The sequence below is a fragment of the Pteropus vampyrus genome, unplaced genomic scaffold (genome assembly GCF_000151845.1).
Source record: "Pteropus vampyrus isolate Shadow unplaced genomic scaffold, Pvam_2.0 Scaffold104, whole genome shotgun sequence".
Classification (NCBI taxonomy): Eukaryota; Metazoa; Chordata; class Mammalia; order Chiroptera; family Pteropodidae; genus Pteropus; species Pteropus vampyrus.
In genome coordinates, this window is record NW_011888885.1 from 63,713 (window position 1) to 83,726 (window position 20,014).

General features: G+C 46.0%; 1 protein-coding gene across 6 annotated transcripts in view; it reads right to left on the reverse strand.

Annotated features, from left to right (window-relative positions):
• LOC105295367 (RNA-binding protein Musashi homolog 2) overlaps positions 1 to 20,014 on the reverse strand; it is a 69,455-nt gene that overhangs the window by 43,764 nt on the left and 5,677 nt on the right. Inside the window, exon 6 of one of the 6 annotated variants that reach the window (XM_011364994.2) lies at positions 1,234 to 1,314. The exons of 2 other annotated variants lie outside the window; for them this stretch is intronic. In XM_011364994.2, the coding sequence (XP_011363296.2) occupies positions 1,249 to 1,314 (66 nt within the window). In that variant the 3' untranslated portion in view covers positions 1,234 to 1,248. Of the gene's footprint in view, positions 1 to 1,233; positions 1,315 to 15,601; positions 19,415 to 19,477; positions 19,570 to 20,014 lie in introns of those variants that run through there. 3 more of the 6 variants (XM_023533509.1, XM_023533512.1, XM_023533510.1) reach the window with 3 other exon arrangements.

The window sequence follows — 20,014 nt, forward strand, 5'->3', positions numbered from 1 at the left end:
ACTGGGCACTTTCATTAAAGAAGAAAAAAAAAAAATTCAAGGAGGATGAAAAGAAACCAACACTCGGACCTTGCTCAACTCTGCGGGTCCCTTTTCAGAATTTAAAAGGAAAACAAATCTTGGGCCATGCTGATCCGGAGCAACGAGCAGTGGGCTTCCCTGTTGCGAGCCTCCCCTCACACACTTTAATCGCCTAAAGTTGGCTATTTTTGTTGGCACCACGTCCCTTTAATGATTGTTTACAAATACAGAGCAATCGATATTTCCTAACTCAGGGGTATCCTGAATAGAAACAGTCCTGCTGAGTACAATGTGAAAGCTCTCCGTGTGTCCCCACCAACCTGCCACCTCCACTGGGAGCCTGGGACTTTGGGAAAGCAACCCCCCAAGATTCTACTTCCAGGGCAACCACATGTGTCCTCCACCCTTTTAACATCCTTCACCAATTTTGCTAATTCTGGAGCCAAATCTTCTCTTTCCATGTTTATTCAGGGCCTAGATGGGGTTTTTTGTTGCTGTCGTGAGCAGTCATTTCAAGATTTTTTTGGGGGGGGGGACTGAAAGAGCCTATTTTTTCCTCTCTTCTTTTTTTTCTTTTGTATCTAAATATATTTTCACATGCTCTTTAAGTGGCTTAAGGCTTGGCATCCATCTCAAACACATCTATAATGGATCAGGAGCCAAAATCTGTTTCTGATTATCAGAGACAAATCAAGCCCCCTGAAGTTGGGGGGTGGGAGAGGAGAGAAAAAGATACGGGCTCTTGAAAGGGTCAGGGACAGAAACCGACTTTTGGGTTCTGCCCACAGAGGAAGCACTTCAGCCCCAGGGGCTGCCATTACTTACTGACCCCACCGCCCACCCCCGGCCTCTGCTTATAAACTTTCCAGCCGCTTTGCAGAGTTTCCGGGTGGAGATTCCACACCTAGTAGAACAGTACTTTCTAGACATCCTGGCCAGTTTGAAAGGGAAAAGAAGGGGAGTGGGGAGGGGCACCCAAGCTCCCTCTCCCCCCCCACCACAAAAAAAGGCAAGCCCCCACACAGAGAACACAGCTGCAGAAGATGAAAAACATTTTATTGTTCAAAGAGTAACAGAGATTTGCTGGACACGGGCAATTTAAAATTAAATAGGACTCCTGTCACAGCCGTTTGCAGTTAAAGGTGAACACGTCATTTTAAAAGCAAACTCATCTCTGCCAGAAGGGCTGCTGCCTTCCACTGAGGGACCCAGATGCCTTCTCAATTATTAAAACTTTAATAGCTGGCCACCCAACTGCCCAGTACGGCAAGCCTCTTCCATAGACATATTTTCCTGAGAAGAAAAAAAAAAAAAAAGTCTTGCCCTCTCCCCCACTCCATGGGGCATAAAGTAAACGGTTTAGAGAAGGTGAGTAATATCTTGTCGCTGAGGTAAAAGACTCAATTATACAACCTTCAGAAGGATTCTGAAGGAATGTCTACCTACTGTGACAACGACATATGCAAAACCAAAAGCCAAGCGAAAATATTTCCCCTCTATCCACCCTCTATCTCCTCCCACTCCTAAGAAACACAAGAGGAGAAAGAGGAAATTGGGGAAATGGGGGAGAAGCCGTCATAAAAAATCGATTTTGAGACCTGGAAACTCATCTGACAGAAAGCGACATCCTCCAATCCTGAAAGACATGCCGGCCACACACACACTTCTTTATCACCTCGGCAAGAATTACGGCTCAGGAGGCCCGCACTAATTTAAGTATCAGGTTTATTATGCAGCAGGGGGAAGAATTCCTCAGGCCAGCCCCTTGTCTCTGTGCAGGACTAAATTGCCTTCAGGATGGCCCCTCGGAAGGGCAGCAACACTAACAAACAGAAACTCCCAGACTCCTGGTATTGGCGGTCCTTTGGAAAACACAGGACTGGCTCTCCAAGCTGCTTTCCGGTCCTCTCAACGTCCCTTCTGGGCATTTCTGAGAGCTCCCCTCTGACTTTGAGGCTACAGCATACCTCGCACTTTGTGCCTGAAATAAACCCCAGGCCCCAAGCAAAGACACAAAACCCCAAGGTCACAAAGCGAGGGACACCGACATAGTCTGAAAGTAAACCTAGGAGTGGCAACTTCTAGTCTCCCTGCTTTGATCTCAAAGGAAATAAAACCAGAGAAGTCAAAGCAGGGACGAATCGTAAATGCCGACGTTCTCAGTCGGCCACTGTGACCTAGCTCCACGCACATCCAAACTGAAGACACGCTTCCAGGTTGTTTTATCTCAATCGGGCTTCTCCAGCTCGGGCTTTGGGCATCCTTTTGTCTGTTCTCGGCCCTGGTTTCTCTCGGAGTTATCCCACGGAGCAGGTCCGTCACGGGGTAGTTTTGGCAGTTGTCAGTCAGCCTGACTGCTTTACTCTAGAAGGTCCTTTTTACACAAAAGGCCTCACTGAGGTAGAACGGGCTCACCTTTGATTTGCTCACCTCTCACACGTAAAAACGGCTCGGAGCCCTCTGCCGAGCACGGCTGCACTCAGGGAAAAGACTGAAATTCAGTCTGCTGGGAAACAAAGCTTTTTAAAAGCACTCTCTGGAAGGTGAGATCCTAGCTCGGGTTCTGCTCGAAGGAAGAGCTAAATGGAGTGGGCTGGAACGGAATCAGCCTCTGAAAACCCAGCCATACAGAGGGAGCAGCAATACCAATTTGCTGGCAGAGACTGAGAGAGGAAACTCAGAGGAGCGTTTGGATCACGAAGATAAAAACAATTCACTCCGTACTGTTTTCAGCCTTTGGAGTTCAGTAGGGAAGTATTAATATCAACCCACCAGACAAAGAGAGGCCCTGATGGGCTCAGAATTGGCAGAGATGGCATTATAGGTAGTCAGAATCCATATTCCTCATTCAATGCTCTCTATATAAAGTCCGCTCTTCACGGCCAAGTGTGGCCTTTAGCCCTCTGGATAGACAGGACAGGCACCCCCTGGACCACAAAGGAATGAGGCTGGCCGCATGTTCCCATGAGATGAGCACACACAGACTAGCAAACACCAAGCCCCAGGGAGTCCTCACACACCTCTTGTGATATTGACACGACCACTCCTGGGGAGTTACTACACTGCGGTCTCATGCCCGACTCACCAGGCCACACATGGTGACAAGACCGTACGGGCACCTCCTCATGGGCCCCTGCGTTGTGCAGAACTCATTCAAGGGCCTCTGGCGTGCAGAGTGCTCTTTCCCCAACACCCACCCGACCAGGCCACCCCCACCCTAAAACTCATTAAAGGCTCCCCATGGCCTAAAGCTACAGCCCCCTAAATAAGATTTTGGGGAAAAGGGCTAGAACTTTTGTGTTTAGCTTTTCTTTCTGGTCCTTTTTTATTTATTTATTTGTTTGTTTGTTTGTTTGTCTGTTTATCTATGACATGAGGTATAGTATTTTAACACAGTAGTACATACATATCATTTGTAAATAAACAAGTATGCAAATGCACACTCAAAAAAAAAAAGTTTACCCATAGGGGCGCATCACCAAAAGTGTGCAGATTTCCAGCCAAAGGGTTAAATTCAACTCCCCTAGCCAGGCTCATCCCCAGGTGGCAGGTGGGGCTCTGTCCACAGAGAAGACAAGCCAAACTTGCCTGATCTTTAACACCTCTCACTCAGCTAACCAAATCACCAAGTTACTGCTCTAATCCGCAAACACACCTCAAATCCATCCACTGGTCTCCATCTTCACCTCCAAGAACTCAGCCAGACCACCGTGTTCTCTCACACAGACCACTTGCCAATGGCCTCACATCTGCCTGGGGCTCCCACAAGCCATTTTCCATACAGCTTGCCATAGTAATCTATTCAAAATGTGAAGGTAATCATTTCCCATGCCTTCTTAAACCCTTAAGTGGGCTCCTTGACCCTCTTAGGACAAGAAAACCACATGGCCCGGCCTCAGCTCTCTTCTCCCTGCCCTCTGCATTCCAGCACGTGGAATGCCCCTGATCCTCCCTCCCCCGAGTTCACACCTATATTCACCCTTCACATTCACCACTGTACTTCAGGAAGCCTTCCCAAAACCCTACAGGAAACCTGGTTTCGCTGTTACGCTCCATGAAACACTCTACATGCTTTTGCAGCATTTGTATTATTCATTCTTCCAATAATGGATCCTGTAATAAGTTGTTTAATGAATATGTCCCCTTCCAGATGCAAACCCAGGGACTGCATCATATTCATCACAGCTGCACCCCCGCTCCCCAGCTTTGGGCCTGGCTCCGGATCAGAGCTCCAGACATTTGCTACATGGTGAGCCAATCAATCTTTCATCCCGTTGTCCTCTGCACAGTACACTCCGGCCCACAGGAAAAATTTGCCACACACCCCAAAAGCTAAGCTGCCTAATTGCTCCCACAGTTCCTCTGACTTGTAGGATCTCCCATCTCAAGATTCAGCCTGCCCTGCCCGCTATGCTCTGTGTCATCCTGGGCACAGTATGGGCAAGCATGGCCACTGCCCCTGCTCTAGCACACTGCCTTGTTTATACACCGGCCTTCCTGCCAGCCTAGGAGCACCTGGAGGACAGGGCCAAGTCTCGTCTTTCATCTCTAAAGGACCTGAGAGCACCCTACCTGACTTTGTCCAATATGTGACCTATGTCGGCTCATTTGCATAATATACCCCCTTTATCCCTGAAGATGTTTTCGGCCACACTCCCTCTTTCCACCCTTCTTTCAAGAGAATAATAATAATAGTATAACGACGCCTCCTAAAGGTTTTCCCACCCACAACACCTAGTCAAGCCTGCCCCACCCCCCCGAAAAGGAAGCCAAGGTGCAGCCGATGGGAGCCAAATGGCCACACGACACTGGTACCCACAGCTCCGCATCGGCAGCGGCTGCAAAGGGCAAGGACCTGCCCCCACTTCAGACACTCCTGCTGCATAAGAAACAGGTGCTAGTGCTGACTTAAAACCATCTCACCAAGGAGGAGAGGACAGTGGGAGAGGAAGCAATCAAGAGACAGAACTTTGTCTGCCAAACACACTTAAGAACATTCTGAAATCACAATGGCCTTTGATCAGCCCTGCCTCTCAGTCAAGCAAGGCTTTTGAATTTCAGAAAGTACCAGGCGTGGGTTTCCAAAATCTAATGTGGGCCTCCACATCACTTGGTGCTTGGTCTTCCACTCCTTCCTCCTCCCCTTCTCTTACAGTGAAGTGGCTAAGATGTCAGCCAAGGGGAGATCCCGTCTCCATCTCCATGAAGCTGTCTGGTGTCAGAGCAGCGGCAGCTTCCAGCTTGGGAATTCGGACAGGCCCACCTCAGACCTCCCTCTGCTCTGTAGGGCCCACAGGGCAGCCAGGGCGCATATCCTGTGCAGGCTGAGACCCTCAGTCCACAGTGCCAAATCACCACCGGAGGCACTTCTTCATCTAAGCTCCAGACTCTGCATTTCGGGCAGGCCTTAGCTCCTTGACCACCAATCTCCCTCTGTGGGAAGCTCTGTCTAAATCAGAAAGTCAATCTGTACAGCTCAAATGTTTTCCTGATCTGGTTCCTCCTGCTCCACTTTGGCTAACATCTCAGGAACCTTCGGTCAGGCCACTATTTAGCTCTTGACAGTAAAAGCAGCTCCCGTATATAAAGCGCTAACCAGCCCCCAGGCACCGTGTTAAGCAGTTTATGAACGCCGTCACATGCAATCCTTGCAACACCCCTGTAAGGTAAATACTTATATTCTATCACCCCACTTCACAGACTGGGAAATTGAGGACTAGCAAAGTTAAGTGAACTTCCTGAGGTCACGCATCTAGGAAATTATTAGGCCAGAAATAAAACTCTAAGACTGCCTGCCTCCTAAGCCTATTCTCTCAAACCCTAAGTACTGCTGCTTCCCATCACGTACTCCCTCATTCTTCCTCAATCTACAGAAGGGGAAACCAAGGCATGAAGCTGCAAGGCAACTGGTCTAAGTTCACATTCAGCTAATAAGCACCAAGCTAAGAACTAGAAGCCAGGTCTCTCCTGCTATACCTGGAACATTCACACTCACTGTCAGCTGTTCTCTCTCCTGCCCCAATTACCCCATCAAAAAGAAAACCAATCCAAACTCGGAGGCCAAAGAGAGATCCCTAACATGATGCAACCTGAAAAGAGCAGGCCACTTCCTCTCCAGCGCCTGTTCTCTAACTGTACCGTGGACTCACTGGCTCTCTCTGTCCCTTATCCTTTCTTCTACCCTCTCTGAAAAGACCGAGTCAGCTCTGGTAAGGTTTAGAAGCAAAGACCCGCAGCCTCAGCACAAAATGAAGTGTGTCTCCCTGTGACCTGCACTCACCGGGGACTTGCCTCAGAGAAATTCAAGAAACCCAATTCGGAAACTAAAGATATGAGTCATACCTTTTTATTTATTTATTTGGGGGGGGGAGGGGAAGAAGCTGAAGAAATTACCTTCGCTTACAGAGAGGGCAATTGAGGCAATGATCAGTGGCAGCAAGCTGGTCAAGGCCCCACACTGCTGGGGAAGCTGGGGAAGAGGGATTGGGCAGATGGAGGGAGAACTTCCTCAGAACCCACATGCTCCTGATCTCTTATCATGTACCTGTCTGAAGAGCTAGGAGAATCTGCTGCATTTCCTCAGGAGGCAAGCCCTCATCTCTTTCTCTCTATATTTATTCCTTTGGCTTTCAAACCCAGAAAATTTCACCAAGAAAAAAAAAAAAAAGCAGGCACAGGCAAAAAGGAGCCCCATTTGTCACAACAGTTGAAGCTCCCTCATCAAGCAACCGAGGTCGAAACTGGCTCCTAATTAATATTAACCCTCCAAATCAAAGTCATGCTCAGAAAACCTAGGATGAAGAGACACAGGGCGGGAGGACAGTCGCCAATTTTCTTTTTACTTCATCTGGAAAATTAAGAGCACCGCTGATTTGAACAAGAAATCATCAAGGAAAGCAATCACAACTCCGCACGGCCCGTAACTCGATGGACTTGGCTGTGTAGCCTGCCACTTTCATGCGCTGAAATTAAAATGATTGTGGCAAGAATAGCAATGATGGCATGGGTTTGGCCCTCTTCCTCCATCCTTAGAAAACATAAAAGCCCCCACAGAAGATTCTAAAGGAGATCAGGCAAGGGGTCCTCCTTATTTGTCAAAATAAACCAGCAGAAAACTGGTCAAAGGCTCCACCTCGGTTCTTCAGATGAGGGTGTCCCCCCCAGACTCCACTTCGAAGGATCATGAAGAGGCAGTGAACGCAGAGCATCACACCGCAGTGGGGCGGGGGGGCCTGGAGACCCTCCACTCCAAATCCAACACTTACTTGCTCTTTCTGCATTAATTACAATAAACTGCTTCATAGCCTAGCGATCACTTAATGAAGCAGCAAATATGGCTTTTTCCTTATAATTAGTCAATGTAATCTACTACTATTCCCCACCTCCTGGCCACCCCTTTCCATTCTCTACACACTAATATTCATACACGCCCCATCCCTTCCCGGGATCCACTTATCATCATATTATATCCCATCCTTGACAAAAACCTGGTAAACTCCACCCGACAGACATGAAGTAGAGGGGACTGACTGGTTTGCAAATGGAACAAAGAGATGCGCACATGCACTACAGCGTCTGGGGACTTCACCGACCCTGAGAGAGTAGGTCTGAGGGTCAGAGACCCACCAGGCCGATGGCTGGACTGTGGGCATTTCCTGGAGCTCTACCAAACTCATTCCACTCTCACGATGGGGCTCACAGGTCGGTGGATCAAAACCTAACATCCCACGTCTCCGAGTAAAAGTCACTTTGAAAAGGGAACACTTAACACACATCCCAACCGCCTCCCTCCCTCCCAGTTATCCTCACTCATAGCTGGGAACCTTTCATTTCCTTGGAGTTATTCCTCCGTTGGAGCATCTCCTAAATCTCTTCTACCACCTTACCCTGTGCTTCCGGGTACCACCACCAAGCGTCGGAAGAACAAATCCACCTTGAAAGGCTTGTGGACACCATCTGAGGTTCCCGGCTAAATACAAGTATTTACCTGCTGCTGAAAATTCGAAATTAGAGTTTTGTGAAATGCTAAAACTGCCCTGATGCATGCAGATTAAGGCTAACGACACCTCCTTCTCAGTCTGCTTTTGTCTATTCCTCTGTCGCTAATGATTCACTAGCTAATTTCAGGTAGCCTCTTCTCCAGCAAAAGCAGAACACCTTGTATCTTTCTCATTTTCAAGATATAAAAAAAAAAAAAAAAGCCTTGTTATGGGGGAAGGAATTAACATGTTCTAAGTGTTAACCGTATACCAGGTACCTTACTTATGGTGTCTCATGTCATACCCACAACTCTACTATCCCCATTATTTAGCTGCAGAATTGAAGCTCAGAAAGGTTTAAATATCTTCCTGAGGTCACAGATGTGGTGGCAGCACTAAGATTCAAACCAGGTCCCTTGAGCCCAGAGGCTGTGCTCTTACCAACCACATGCTCCATTGGGATTCAGCACACTCCCATGTCTGAATCCAAATTACACCACGATTCTACCCAAGTTGTATACGTTCACGCACATCCACACACATTCGCGTGTGCATATATACTCTTTTGTATTCCCCCATTACATGAGAAAAAAATACGTAAGGCAGTAGATTCTAGCACTTACAAAAATTCTCCAACCACCAAGGCAGATGGTCAGCATTTGGCCAAACTTGCTGCAGGATGCCACTCTTCCTAACAACACTATAACTTACACATCCACAGCGCTTCCTGTGTGCCAGACACCCTTCTAAGCACTTTACACGTCAACTCACGTAACCCTCACAGCAAACCCATGAAGGAGACACCGTTATGATCTCCGTTTTACAGATGACAAAACTACGGCAGAGATTATTTAGATAACTCGCTCGAGGCCACACATCCAGTAAGTGGCAGATCACCTAGTTCTAGAGCCCATGCTCTTAAAACACTAAGCCGAACCACCTCAATAGAAAGTAAGAAAAATAATACAGTCAGTGATTAAATGCGGGGGAGGGATGGAATGGAATAGGGTCTACATTTGGAGCTTTCTTTTCCCGTATTTTCAGGCCCTTACCTGACACCAACTCATTCACAAGCTGGTTTCGTGATTTCTCTATCACGAACAATTGTTCTTTTCAAGCTCTCGTGTCACTATCTGAGATGAGAGCCCAGAAGGCCTGAGGAACTGGTCTCCGGGCAGATTTTAAAGCCCCTGCACATGGGGAGGTGTTTGGGGATGCTTGAGTTCAAACCCACAAAGCACTTCCTCGACACTTGGGGTTTCGTCTGGACGCCCTGAAAAATGGTCATTTCCCAATAACACAATCGGTCCTTCTCCTGAGACGCCCAGAGAGGTCTGATCGTCCTCTCGCCATCATCTCTTTACAGCCTGGGGAGGAACTCAGGTGACCGTTTCCACTGTACCTCGTGCACTAACCCACTGGGATCGTGAAGAGGGGCTGCTAGGAGAGCTGAGGCTGTGAATGCGCGGGCTTTGAACAAACAGGGCGATGTGGTGATAACAGCAAGCCCAACATGCTAACGTGGCAGCGTGCCAAACACAAGCCGCCCAGGCAGGACTCGTGCTCCAAAGAACTTTAATTGAATTCTTTCAGGAGGTACAGCAGGAAAATTCATAATGAAGTCCACCCCCCAGACTATGTCAGTCAGTTTTACAGTTGTGTGGATCCAGTGAAAAAGCATTTTTAACAAGGCTATGAGACGCATATGGACAGTACTTGAACACTGTGTACTGCGGGGAAAAACAACGATCAAATGCATGGATTTTATTTTTATTTTCAAAACGATATAAGTAAGGCATTCTGCCATAATCAGTTTTACTACCCCTATTAGTATAGGAAAACAAGTTCTGAACCTGGCTCCCTAGTGAAAAATGCAAAATTTGTATAATTAAAATTATACTTGTGAAATTCAAACACACTTTAATTTCCTAAGGGCCCCCTAATCAAGTCAGAAGTTCTTACTAAAACCAATTATCTGCTTTGAAAACAGAAGAGGAAACATATACATGTAGCAGTCTTATGGAGATTCACAGCCCAATTTTTTCCTAGGTTCAAGCATCCTTATTTGGACCTTTTTCCCCAGGTGGAAGAGACAGTGAATCTACCGGTTGGTTTTTATTAAGTGTTATGTAAGTTTAAACATTTTTATCTGTTTGTTTGTTTGACTTTAGCTATAAAAAAATGACATATTTGAGAGATATCCCATAGGGAACTGAGTTGAAAAGAAGACATGCATCAATACACGCTATAGTTCCAGCCACCAACCCCACTCCAGGTCCCCATCTAGCTTTCTTCCTTAAGATCTCACAGCAGTTTCTAAACACTTACCATTTAGAATGCTCACTCTAGTGCCACGATGGAAAATAAGACGGACGATACCAGCTCCGTTTCTGGAACAGGCTAAACCAGGCACTCCCAAGGTCCTAACCAGTAAGGCAGCAACACCCAGGTTTCCCGCTTCCTTACCAGGTTATCCACCCCAAATGTTGCATCTTTTCTTTAGTAACTGAAAATTCTCGCACGAGAGCAACATAGAAATATAGAATACTCTCCAAGGCACTAAAATATTGAAGAAGCCGGTGTTGTTATGTTTCATTTATACCATCAATATGAAACATTATCAGGCTAGGGCCTTTTTAAAAAGGGGGAAAAAGTCGTGCGCCAAAAGGTTTCTCTTCCTGCCTCCCCGGAATCCATTTCGGAGACGAGGATATTGACTTTTCACACTTTTGGCTTTGGTGTTCCAACAGGCCCCAGCTCTGTGATCTCAGCTTCACATGCCACCTACCCAGGCTCCAGCAGGTACCCGGAAGATAAAACAAAATGCTTCCCCATTTAAAACTTTACTTTTCAGTAGGTGGGAATAGATGGAGAATATTGCAGCAAACTGAGCAGAGGTTGGTGTGAAAACTATCACTGGAAGACGCAGGAACAAAGCCTGAGCATGCACAAACACATAGGCGCCCACACACGCACGCAGCAAGGCATGGGAACCGCTACTTCAGGGGTTCCTTGGCCCTCCTTCCAACCAGAGAGGTCACCTCGTTAATGTCACTCAGCATCACATTTTGCTACACTAGGTCTTTCTGCAGTCTGTTCCTGCAGGCAGCTGGAAGACGGCTTCCACTGTAAACTTCTGCTCTTTGGGAAATTATCAAAAGCTTTAATTTGGAGAAAAGAAAAAACTTTCGTAGGACCTCTCCGCTCACTCTTTCCCCTCTTCCAGTTTCTTCTCTTCGGTGCTTTATTCAAAATCACTACACACACAAACCATGCTCTGAAAGTCATTACAACATGCCAGCTTAAGAAAAAAAAAAAAAAAAAAAAAAAAAAACCACACAACAGAATGTCCACTTAATGCCTATTCATCTTCCTGTTTAAAAAAAAAAAAAAAAAAGCTAGTGATTGCAGTGGCCCGTCTATTTGCAATTGCCCAAAGAGAATAATTCATTTCAGTGGAGGATACCGCTGAAGCCCTGAATACATTCCAACACTGTTTTCTGCCCTTCAAAACAATAAAAATGTAAAAACCCAGACGAGAGAAGGCCCGAGGTGGCAGGAACGAGCCTCTCTTGACCCCTGAGGAATTTATTCTCCTGGATCTTCTAAAGCACTCTCTCCCCAGAATGCATCATCAAGACCATTTTATTAGATTTTTCTAAACCCTTGAAATTGTCACATAATTGAAACAGAAACAGCAATTTAGAGCTCTGAATGGATTTCTTAAAAAGAAGACGCTGGACTGGCCCAACATCTCCTCCTTGGCGGCTGTCACCCCTAACCTAAATTTAAGGCCCTTACGCACAAAACCCTATTTGTCTTTTAAATCCTCCCGTATCATAAAAGTTACACATTCCCCTAATGCCTTAGATTTCAGGACATTTGGGAGAAACTCATCCCAGACAACAGGCTAAAAAAAGAATCCATTAGCATTAACTTGCCTGTCACAGCCAGTGACAAATAAATGAATGTGATGCTTTCAGATCAGTCATTGGTGGAACTACCCCCAGGCAGATAAAGACCAGGACTGGGAGAGAGAAGGCTCATGGGGAGACCTTTCACACAGCGGTGTCTTAGCTGTCCCCTAGCTGCGCCCCAAGACTTCATTCTCAGAAGCAGCAAAAACACGGCACCAGATATGGAAAAGGAAATGAATTCCCAATGCCCACTGAGCATCCCCAAGAGAAAGGACGCACGCCATCTCCCCTTCAAGAGCCAGAACCCCAGGAGCAGGCCAAGCCACTGACACATGCTGTTCTTCCCATCACCCCTTAGAAAGGGGCGACAGTACCAAGCAACCTATGAGCTAAGTAAGGTTCTCCGATGATCTGGGCAGTGCCACCTTTGGAGACAGTAGCAGATAACTAATGCTTACACTGGACCCACTAAGTGCAGATATCCCCCTAGGCCCTTCATTTAATCCCCTTAACAATTCTATGATGTAGGTACTGTTTAACACCTCCATTTTACAGATGAAAAAATGGAGGCACAAAACCATCAAGTGGTTTGTCTGAAATTCCATAGCTGGTAAATGGCATTTAACGATGCTAAATGGGTTCTAACAAAATGGGCAACAGAAAATTAACCTGAAGCCTCTTGGTCAGACTATTAACAAATTCTACTCCTCAACCTGAGGATTTTACAGCAGTTGGACAAAATGCAAGAACTTAAAAATCTACCTATTTGTGTTGGGAGTTAGGGGGGCTTAGTGGTTAAGGCAGCAAGAACACAGGATTCTGACAGACTTTGGTCCAAATGCCAACCCTGACATTTACTGGTTCTGTGGCCCCAGGAAAGCTGCTTACCCTCCCTACACCTCAATTTACCCATCTGTCAAATGGAGATGATACCCACAAAGGGCTGCTGTAAGGATTCAAGGAGACTAAACACACATAGAGGCTTAGTATGGTGCCTCCAACACAGTGACTCACAATAAGCAACAGCCATTATTTTGAGTTAGGATTTTTCTTTTCGATTATTGATTATTGATTATCTCAAAACTAAAACAAAGAAGTATAGCAGCCAGAAACCCACTCTGAGAATAACTTTCCCAGTGGTTGGGAGCTTGATGCTATCCATCCTTGAAAGAGAGAAAGAGTGGGGACACCTTATTGTATTTGGGGCCCAGCGGGATACCTGCCCCAGCTGGACCAACAATCCTAGGCTACTGCTAGGAGTAGTAGAGTGTACCACAGAGTGCTTGGGCCCAAGACCTCACTTGCTTACACCTCTCCTATCACACAGAAGGCAGAGGCTGTGATTCTGAAATCTCATATTCCTCACTCCAGGCAGCCCGAGCAGACACTGCCTATGAAGTCCCTTGTCAGGCGGCTTTGGGCCACAGGGCACATGCACTGGTGTCCTACAGACAATCTGTGATTTCCATACCAAGAAATCGCATCTGTCTACACACAGTAAGATCGCAGCTCGGAAAAGGACAAAGTATAGAGCTTTTGAATTTTGTCTATATCACAGCCCCTTGTTAAGGAGGCAAAGAGGAAGGGAGAAGGTAGAAAAAAGCAAACAACAGAGTTGTTTGTAGCGGCCACATATCCCAAAGAGCTGGGGTGGAATCTGCCAAGAAGATCACTCCCAAAGAAGGACCCATAGCCAGAGAGGACGCTGTATGAATTTCGCTGAAGGCATAAGTCCAGGGTGAGAAGCTCTCCATGAAATTGCATCAGACGTAGTCCTATCAGTGACCCCAGCTTCTAAATTGGTCCCGAAGAGTTCAGCATATCATACGGAGCATCCCTATGACCCTGCACTCACACAACAGGTTCCCCAGCACCTGCCAAGTACAAACTCATTTGCTTTGCCTGGCATTCAAGGCCTTCCACAACCTACTCTTCAAGCCTCGCCCAGAGCACTCTCAGCACACACCCTTTGCTACAGCTGTGCGTCCTGATCTCTCTGAGACCCTGGTGGGAAGAACTGCATTCCTGCCATTCTTCCTTCCTACCTGCTCTTCAGGATCTGGGGCAAAGAGCACCTCCTCCAAGAAGCTGTCTCCACTCTTTCTTCCTCTAAATGCTCTTTCTCTTACTGTGCATCCTCTCCTGTACGCAGGCAGCACCCCTCCTACCAACATGGAGGTAAGACCCTTGAAGACAAGAACTAGCTCTCCTCTGTCACCTTGCATTTACTGTATCTCAACGGAGATCCAAGGTGTGCAAAAGAGCACTATTAAAAGCTAAGGGGGTTTTTTTATTAGTAAAATATGTTTATGCCTTTACAGTTTACTGTCAGTGGAAGCACTAAGGCATGAACCTAAATAATCATAAAACTCAGAATAAAGTGCCTACCATAGTCCCTAGTGCTGAGAAGGAACTTGTTCAACAATTATTGAGTACTTAAAGCGGCGACTAAATATATGAAAACGTATGGTCCATCCCCATCCCTCCCATCATTCTTATCCTGCTTGGTTTTCACACCTACAAGCATGTCATATACTTATCCATTTGCTCATTGCTTACTTACCCCACTAGAGTGAAAGCTCCAAGAGGGCAGGGACTTTGTCTTACTCTCCACACTACACCCAGAACCACACACGGTACCTGGCACATAATGACTGGTGAATAAATGAATGAATGAGTACTTAGCACAATGCCTAATGGGTGTAGCAATAAGCTTTTGCTAACTGATTACTTTTGGGAGGACCATAACCAAAGAAAAGGTAAAGTGCTGTGGAAATCCAAAAAAAGAAGTATTACCACGAGGGAGCAGGAACAGCTCTGCAGAAAAGGTAGCAATTAGGCTGGGCTTTGAAAGAGAGGTCTGTTATGTACAGTAGAGAGAAGAAAGGGCAGTACAGACAGGGATCCACAAAATGACACCTATTCAGAGAAGGGTGACACTCAGTTTCAAGGCAGCAAAAGGTAGACGAGTCGGGAAATAAACTGGAAGAAGACCTCCCGCCCTCCCCCCACGCACACACACAAACACACACCCTGTTCAGATTATAAAAGACCCTACCTATCAAGCTAAGAAGTTTAGACTTTGTTTAGTGGGCACCAGGAAACCATGGAGAGTGTCCTAAATTGTCCCCAAAATGGGGTCCGCACAGAGTCAGCAATTAAAGCAATCGAACAAGCTCTTATGAACTGAACCACACCTGAACAAACAAGAGGGCAGAGGTGATGCACTACGTCTTACTGTGTGTTCTCGGGGTTTTCGGCTGGAGAACGGTAGAGTTTAAAAATACAAAATAGGACACGAAGAATAAATGCCGCCTCAAGGGGCACCCGAGATGGTCAGCTGGTTCCTCAGAGAGTGCCTTCCTCCTCCTCCCTTCCTGGGAAGACAGAGAGGTTTCACTTGTCTGCCAAAAACATTTGACATAGAACACAAGAGACTGACCTTAACATTGAAACGAAAGCATGTGAGGAAAGGCAGAATCCAGGGAAAGGACATTTGTAGGACGAGGTGCCCCTCCTCCTGAGCTGACACCTGCTGCTGACTGGAAGGCAGGAAAGAGCTGCGCTCCCAACAAGAAAGAAGCTAAGCCACTAACCCCCCAGGGTCCTCGCCATGTGGACGAGGGCTGCAGGCACACCACCACCTCCCGGCTGGGAACCAGAAACCCACCGCAGGTCTGTTAACTGTGGCTGCCGAGATGACAGCTGCAGATCATCCAAGATGGCAAGACGCTAGAATGACCCGACCCACAGCAGCAGGGGAAGGCCAGATGCCAAAAACTCACCCCTCGCCCTTGAGAAGCTGCCAAGAAACCGCTCCCCCGGAACAGGAGGTGCGTGTGTAAAACGCTCAGGCTGCACTGCACCCATCTGGACGCCTGCTAACAGAGGACCGACCTTGCAGGGAACAGGAAAACCTGGCTTCCAGCTCAACCTTGCCACGACTGAGTCGTGTGACCTGGGGCAACAGACATAACTTCCCTGGGTGTCAGCTGCCTCCACTGTGAAAAAGGCAGGCTGGATTCAATGCATGCATTTAACGGTTGCCAAATGCCAACCATCAACAGCCCCCTGCCATCAAGGAGCTCACATTCCAATTAAGATTTTTTCTTCAGTCATTTTCACCATCATAGTTTTTTTTATTCTACAAAAATAAGTCTCTTAACAGTATCAGCAGACATTTGTGCAAGGTTCGAGGCAAAGACTTTTTGCATTCACCTTGAAAACAGCTCCAGGTCGGACATTACACTGTTTCAAAGAGGAGGAAACTGAGGCTCGGAAGGGCTTAAGTGATTCGCCCACGGTCACCCAGCTGCAACTTAAGGCAACTGGAAATAGGTCCCCTTTGATCAACAAGAAGATTCTGGCTTCGAAAACTTAAGGAGGAAAATGGCAACTGAGGGCAGTGGGGAATGCTTTATTATACACAAGGATAATTAAGGCAGATGGTGCGTTACGCCCAGACTCATTCTTGCCACAAGCTGCTAGGCAGTCTCTTGGTTTCTCCACACTAGAAAGAGAACCCACAAGCTTGAGCAAAACTCTTCCAGGCAGCCAACACATCTGCCCAAAGGGAAGATAGGATATGACATGACTGATCCCAATCATCTCCGTTTCTCCAACGGCTTCAAATTAAGTCATCTTTGTGGAGTAGCATGACCATTTTAATTTTTAAAAGGATGGGGGGAGGGGGGACTCTTACATATTTCACAAAATGAAATAATCATCCGGAGAAACAGAAAGATACTGAACAGAACGATCTTCTTCTCATCAAAATGTACTCCACTAATTAACGGCCACTGGTCTCCAAAGAGTCGCCCCTCGACTAGTTAATAAAGCCCCATTATATGTTCACTTGAGATGTGAACATTTACATCGCAAAGGGAGATAAATGAACTGCAGGATTCAAAAACCTTCCTTCGGTCGCTCATTAAAATTCTGGTCAAAACAGATTTTTATTTATATGATACATTAAAGAATATTATGACAGTACTAATATGAAATCTGTTCTTCACTGCCACGGATTTTCTTTCGTGTTAAGTTACCGTTTCTTTCCACTAGTCTTGTTTTAACACCTCCACGGAATATTTCTCTGGTGAGTGTTAGCAAGGAGAGACGGCCAGAAAGCAGAGAAATGAATTTTAACCGAAACACACGCTGACATTTCATTTACAAGCTCCTCACCCAGTCCACGAGGAGGGGCACAGTTCACCTTGCCCCTGGGACCCTCACACACACACACAGGAGTTTTACTGAAGGGACATAAACAATAAATAAATAAGGCTTGACTTAAAGTTCTATACTCCTGCCAGCCAGGTTTTGGCTTCCAACACTAACTTCAGTCTGAAATGCCCACGGCCAGGCTCAAATTCCATCAGAAAATAACCATGGACAAGGAAGGCACTTTCTCTCCACCCTGCCCGACTCCCAACCACCACACACCCCAATTCCCCAGTTGTCTCACTGGGGCTGAGAAACTCCAGAACCATCTGAAAGGGTGCCCTGAGGGATCAGATGGAGAGACACTACCAGACAGTGTCACACAATGGAATGACATCACGGGGCTTGGGCAAATCACCCAACCATGGAACTTCGAAGTCCTGAGATGCTAGCTGTGGTTCTGCTCCTCACAGCCAGATGACCACTCTGAGCGGCCTCCCCTTCCACAACAGAGAAGAGTTACAACGTGATACCCCCAGAGGACAGCACACTGGCAGAGGGCCCAGATCTGGAGCCAGGTTGCCTGGGCGGGTCCCTTGCACCACTTCTCAACACATTTGCACCTTGGTGTCTCCGTCTATAAAATGGAGATAATACTAGTACCTATCTCATAGGGCCTAGTGAACACTAAATGAGTTAATACACATTGTGTCCTCACAACAGTGCCTGGCACATAAATTCAAATAACGTCATCATTATTAGTAGACCTCTCACAAGATTGGTGTGAGAGCCTAACAAAAATAACAGTAAAAAGAGTAGGTAACACATAGGTATTATCTGGCACAAGGTCTTTTTTTAAAGTACTTTACCTTTATTCATTTATTTAATCCACGTAAACACTCAATGAGATGGGGAAACTGAGGTTCAGGGAATTTCAATGATTTGCTCAAACTCACACAACTAATGAAGGGCACAGCCGGGATCTGAAGCCAGGCTGTCGAGGTTGAAAACAATAATAATGATGAAACCAACAGTGATAATGGTGGTGGTGATGGTGATGATGAGTTACGAGGCCCTCGCCCCGTGCCAGGCTCTTTAATCCTTCACAACGACCTTCTGAGGAAGATACTGTCATCACTCCCATTCTACGGATGAGCAAACTGAGACTGAGAGGAGGTAATTTGTTCAATGTCACAGGTCCTGGGATTCAGATGGAGATAATCGGAAAGTCCTTTGTAAAGTGCGTCATAAAAAATAAGGTACTGTTATGAAATCCCTAGAATTCCATGGAAAGATGTCCTCCCCCGGCTGGCTTAATGTTAGTTCACATCTAAAAGTATGACAATTCACCTAAAATATCTCAGACTCTGGGTTGGGGGTGGGGGTTAGGGTGATGGGGAGGATATGTGTGTACACACTTGGACAAGTTTGAAAAATATTCTGTCTCGTTTTCAAGTCGAATGTATCGCTGAAAAATCAAACGCCGGAGGATATTAAAATGAAATACTGTCTTCTTGGTTTTCAAAAAGAAAAAAAAAAAAGCAGGGGTGGGGGTGAGGGGTAAAAACAAGTAGGAGGAGGAAACAGGTCAAACCCATGGTTTGACCCAATCAGGGGTTTTTCCAGTTTTCCTCAAGGGTAATCTGATCCTAGTTCTGGGTGATCAAATGACTAACCTGGAAATTTGAAGATTCACACTTACGGAAGAAACAGCAATTCTTCCAAACCCAGGAAATACTGCTCATTCTGTGAGCCTTCTGAAATGTCAAGGATCACACAGAGTTTGGAAAACAACCTTTCAACAGTTAAGACAGTCTCAAAGTTTGTACTCAATACAGAAATAATCTAACCTCTTTGGCTCATTAATTTTTATTATTTGCTTAAGCGTTAGAAAAAAATGCCTTAAGAAAGTATTTCACTATATTTACTTAAGAGATTTGTGTTTTCGTGAAAGAAAGAGAGAGAAAGAGAGGAAGGAAGGAAAGAAGGAAGGAGAAAGGGCGAGCAAGAAAAAAACGGAAGAATCGCATGGAAAAAAGGAAAAAGGAAGAAAGAAAGGAGGGAGGGAGGGAGGAAGGGAATCGCATAGCAGGCTCAGACCTGAAGTTCTCAAAATATCATCCACAAATGCCAACTTTTTCTTCATTAATTAATGTGCGAAACTATTTCTCCCTTTACACAACTATAAGGTTCCACTTCTGGGAGACTGTACTTAAAGAAATAAACTGAATTTGCTTAAAGTCGCAGCCTTTCCCTTTATGATCTATAATCAGAAGCTTTACCTTTTCCCCTTTCCTCAAAAGAACGCCAAGGCCACAGAATACAGATAAAGTATTCCTTCCAATGTTATACAGGAAAGAAAAAGTATGATTAAAAAGTGCATATTTACCATGTAAGCCATAAGCCCTTCAGATTTCATCTCAGACGCATGCAGCTGTATTCCCACAGCCACACCTGGCAAGCTCAGTGAAAATTACGTTAGCGACAGACTTCTGAAAAAATTGAAGGCCTATCTCAAGCCTTTAAGCAAGTCTTATAGTACCACTCTAACAAGCTTACAACATTTTCAGAACTTCTCCACCCAGACACCAGCACTTGCACAAAGCAGCAGCACTGTGGGTTTCAAGTGTGCCCCGATTTACCCAACCAACCTGTAACCAAGACATCCACTGCCTCCTCTGTCAGATTTAGGGCTTCAAAGGTCTATGAAGTTGTTTTTCCAGGAAAGGACAAGCTGTTTACTTAAATTCTATTCCTCCCCATAAACTCCCAATTTTAAGGCCTCAAAAGAGTGCCCTTCAAAAAGAGTCGCAAAGAAATGTCCAACTTTTCCTGATACGATCTCGGCAATGTTTAAAAAATAAATAGAACACTTGCATAAATATCGCAACAGAGAGAGCTGTGTCTTCCCATTAAGAATGAGACGCGTCCTGCCCC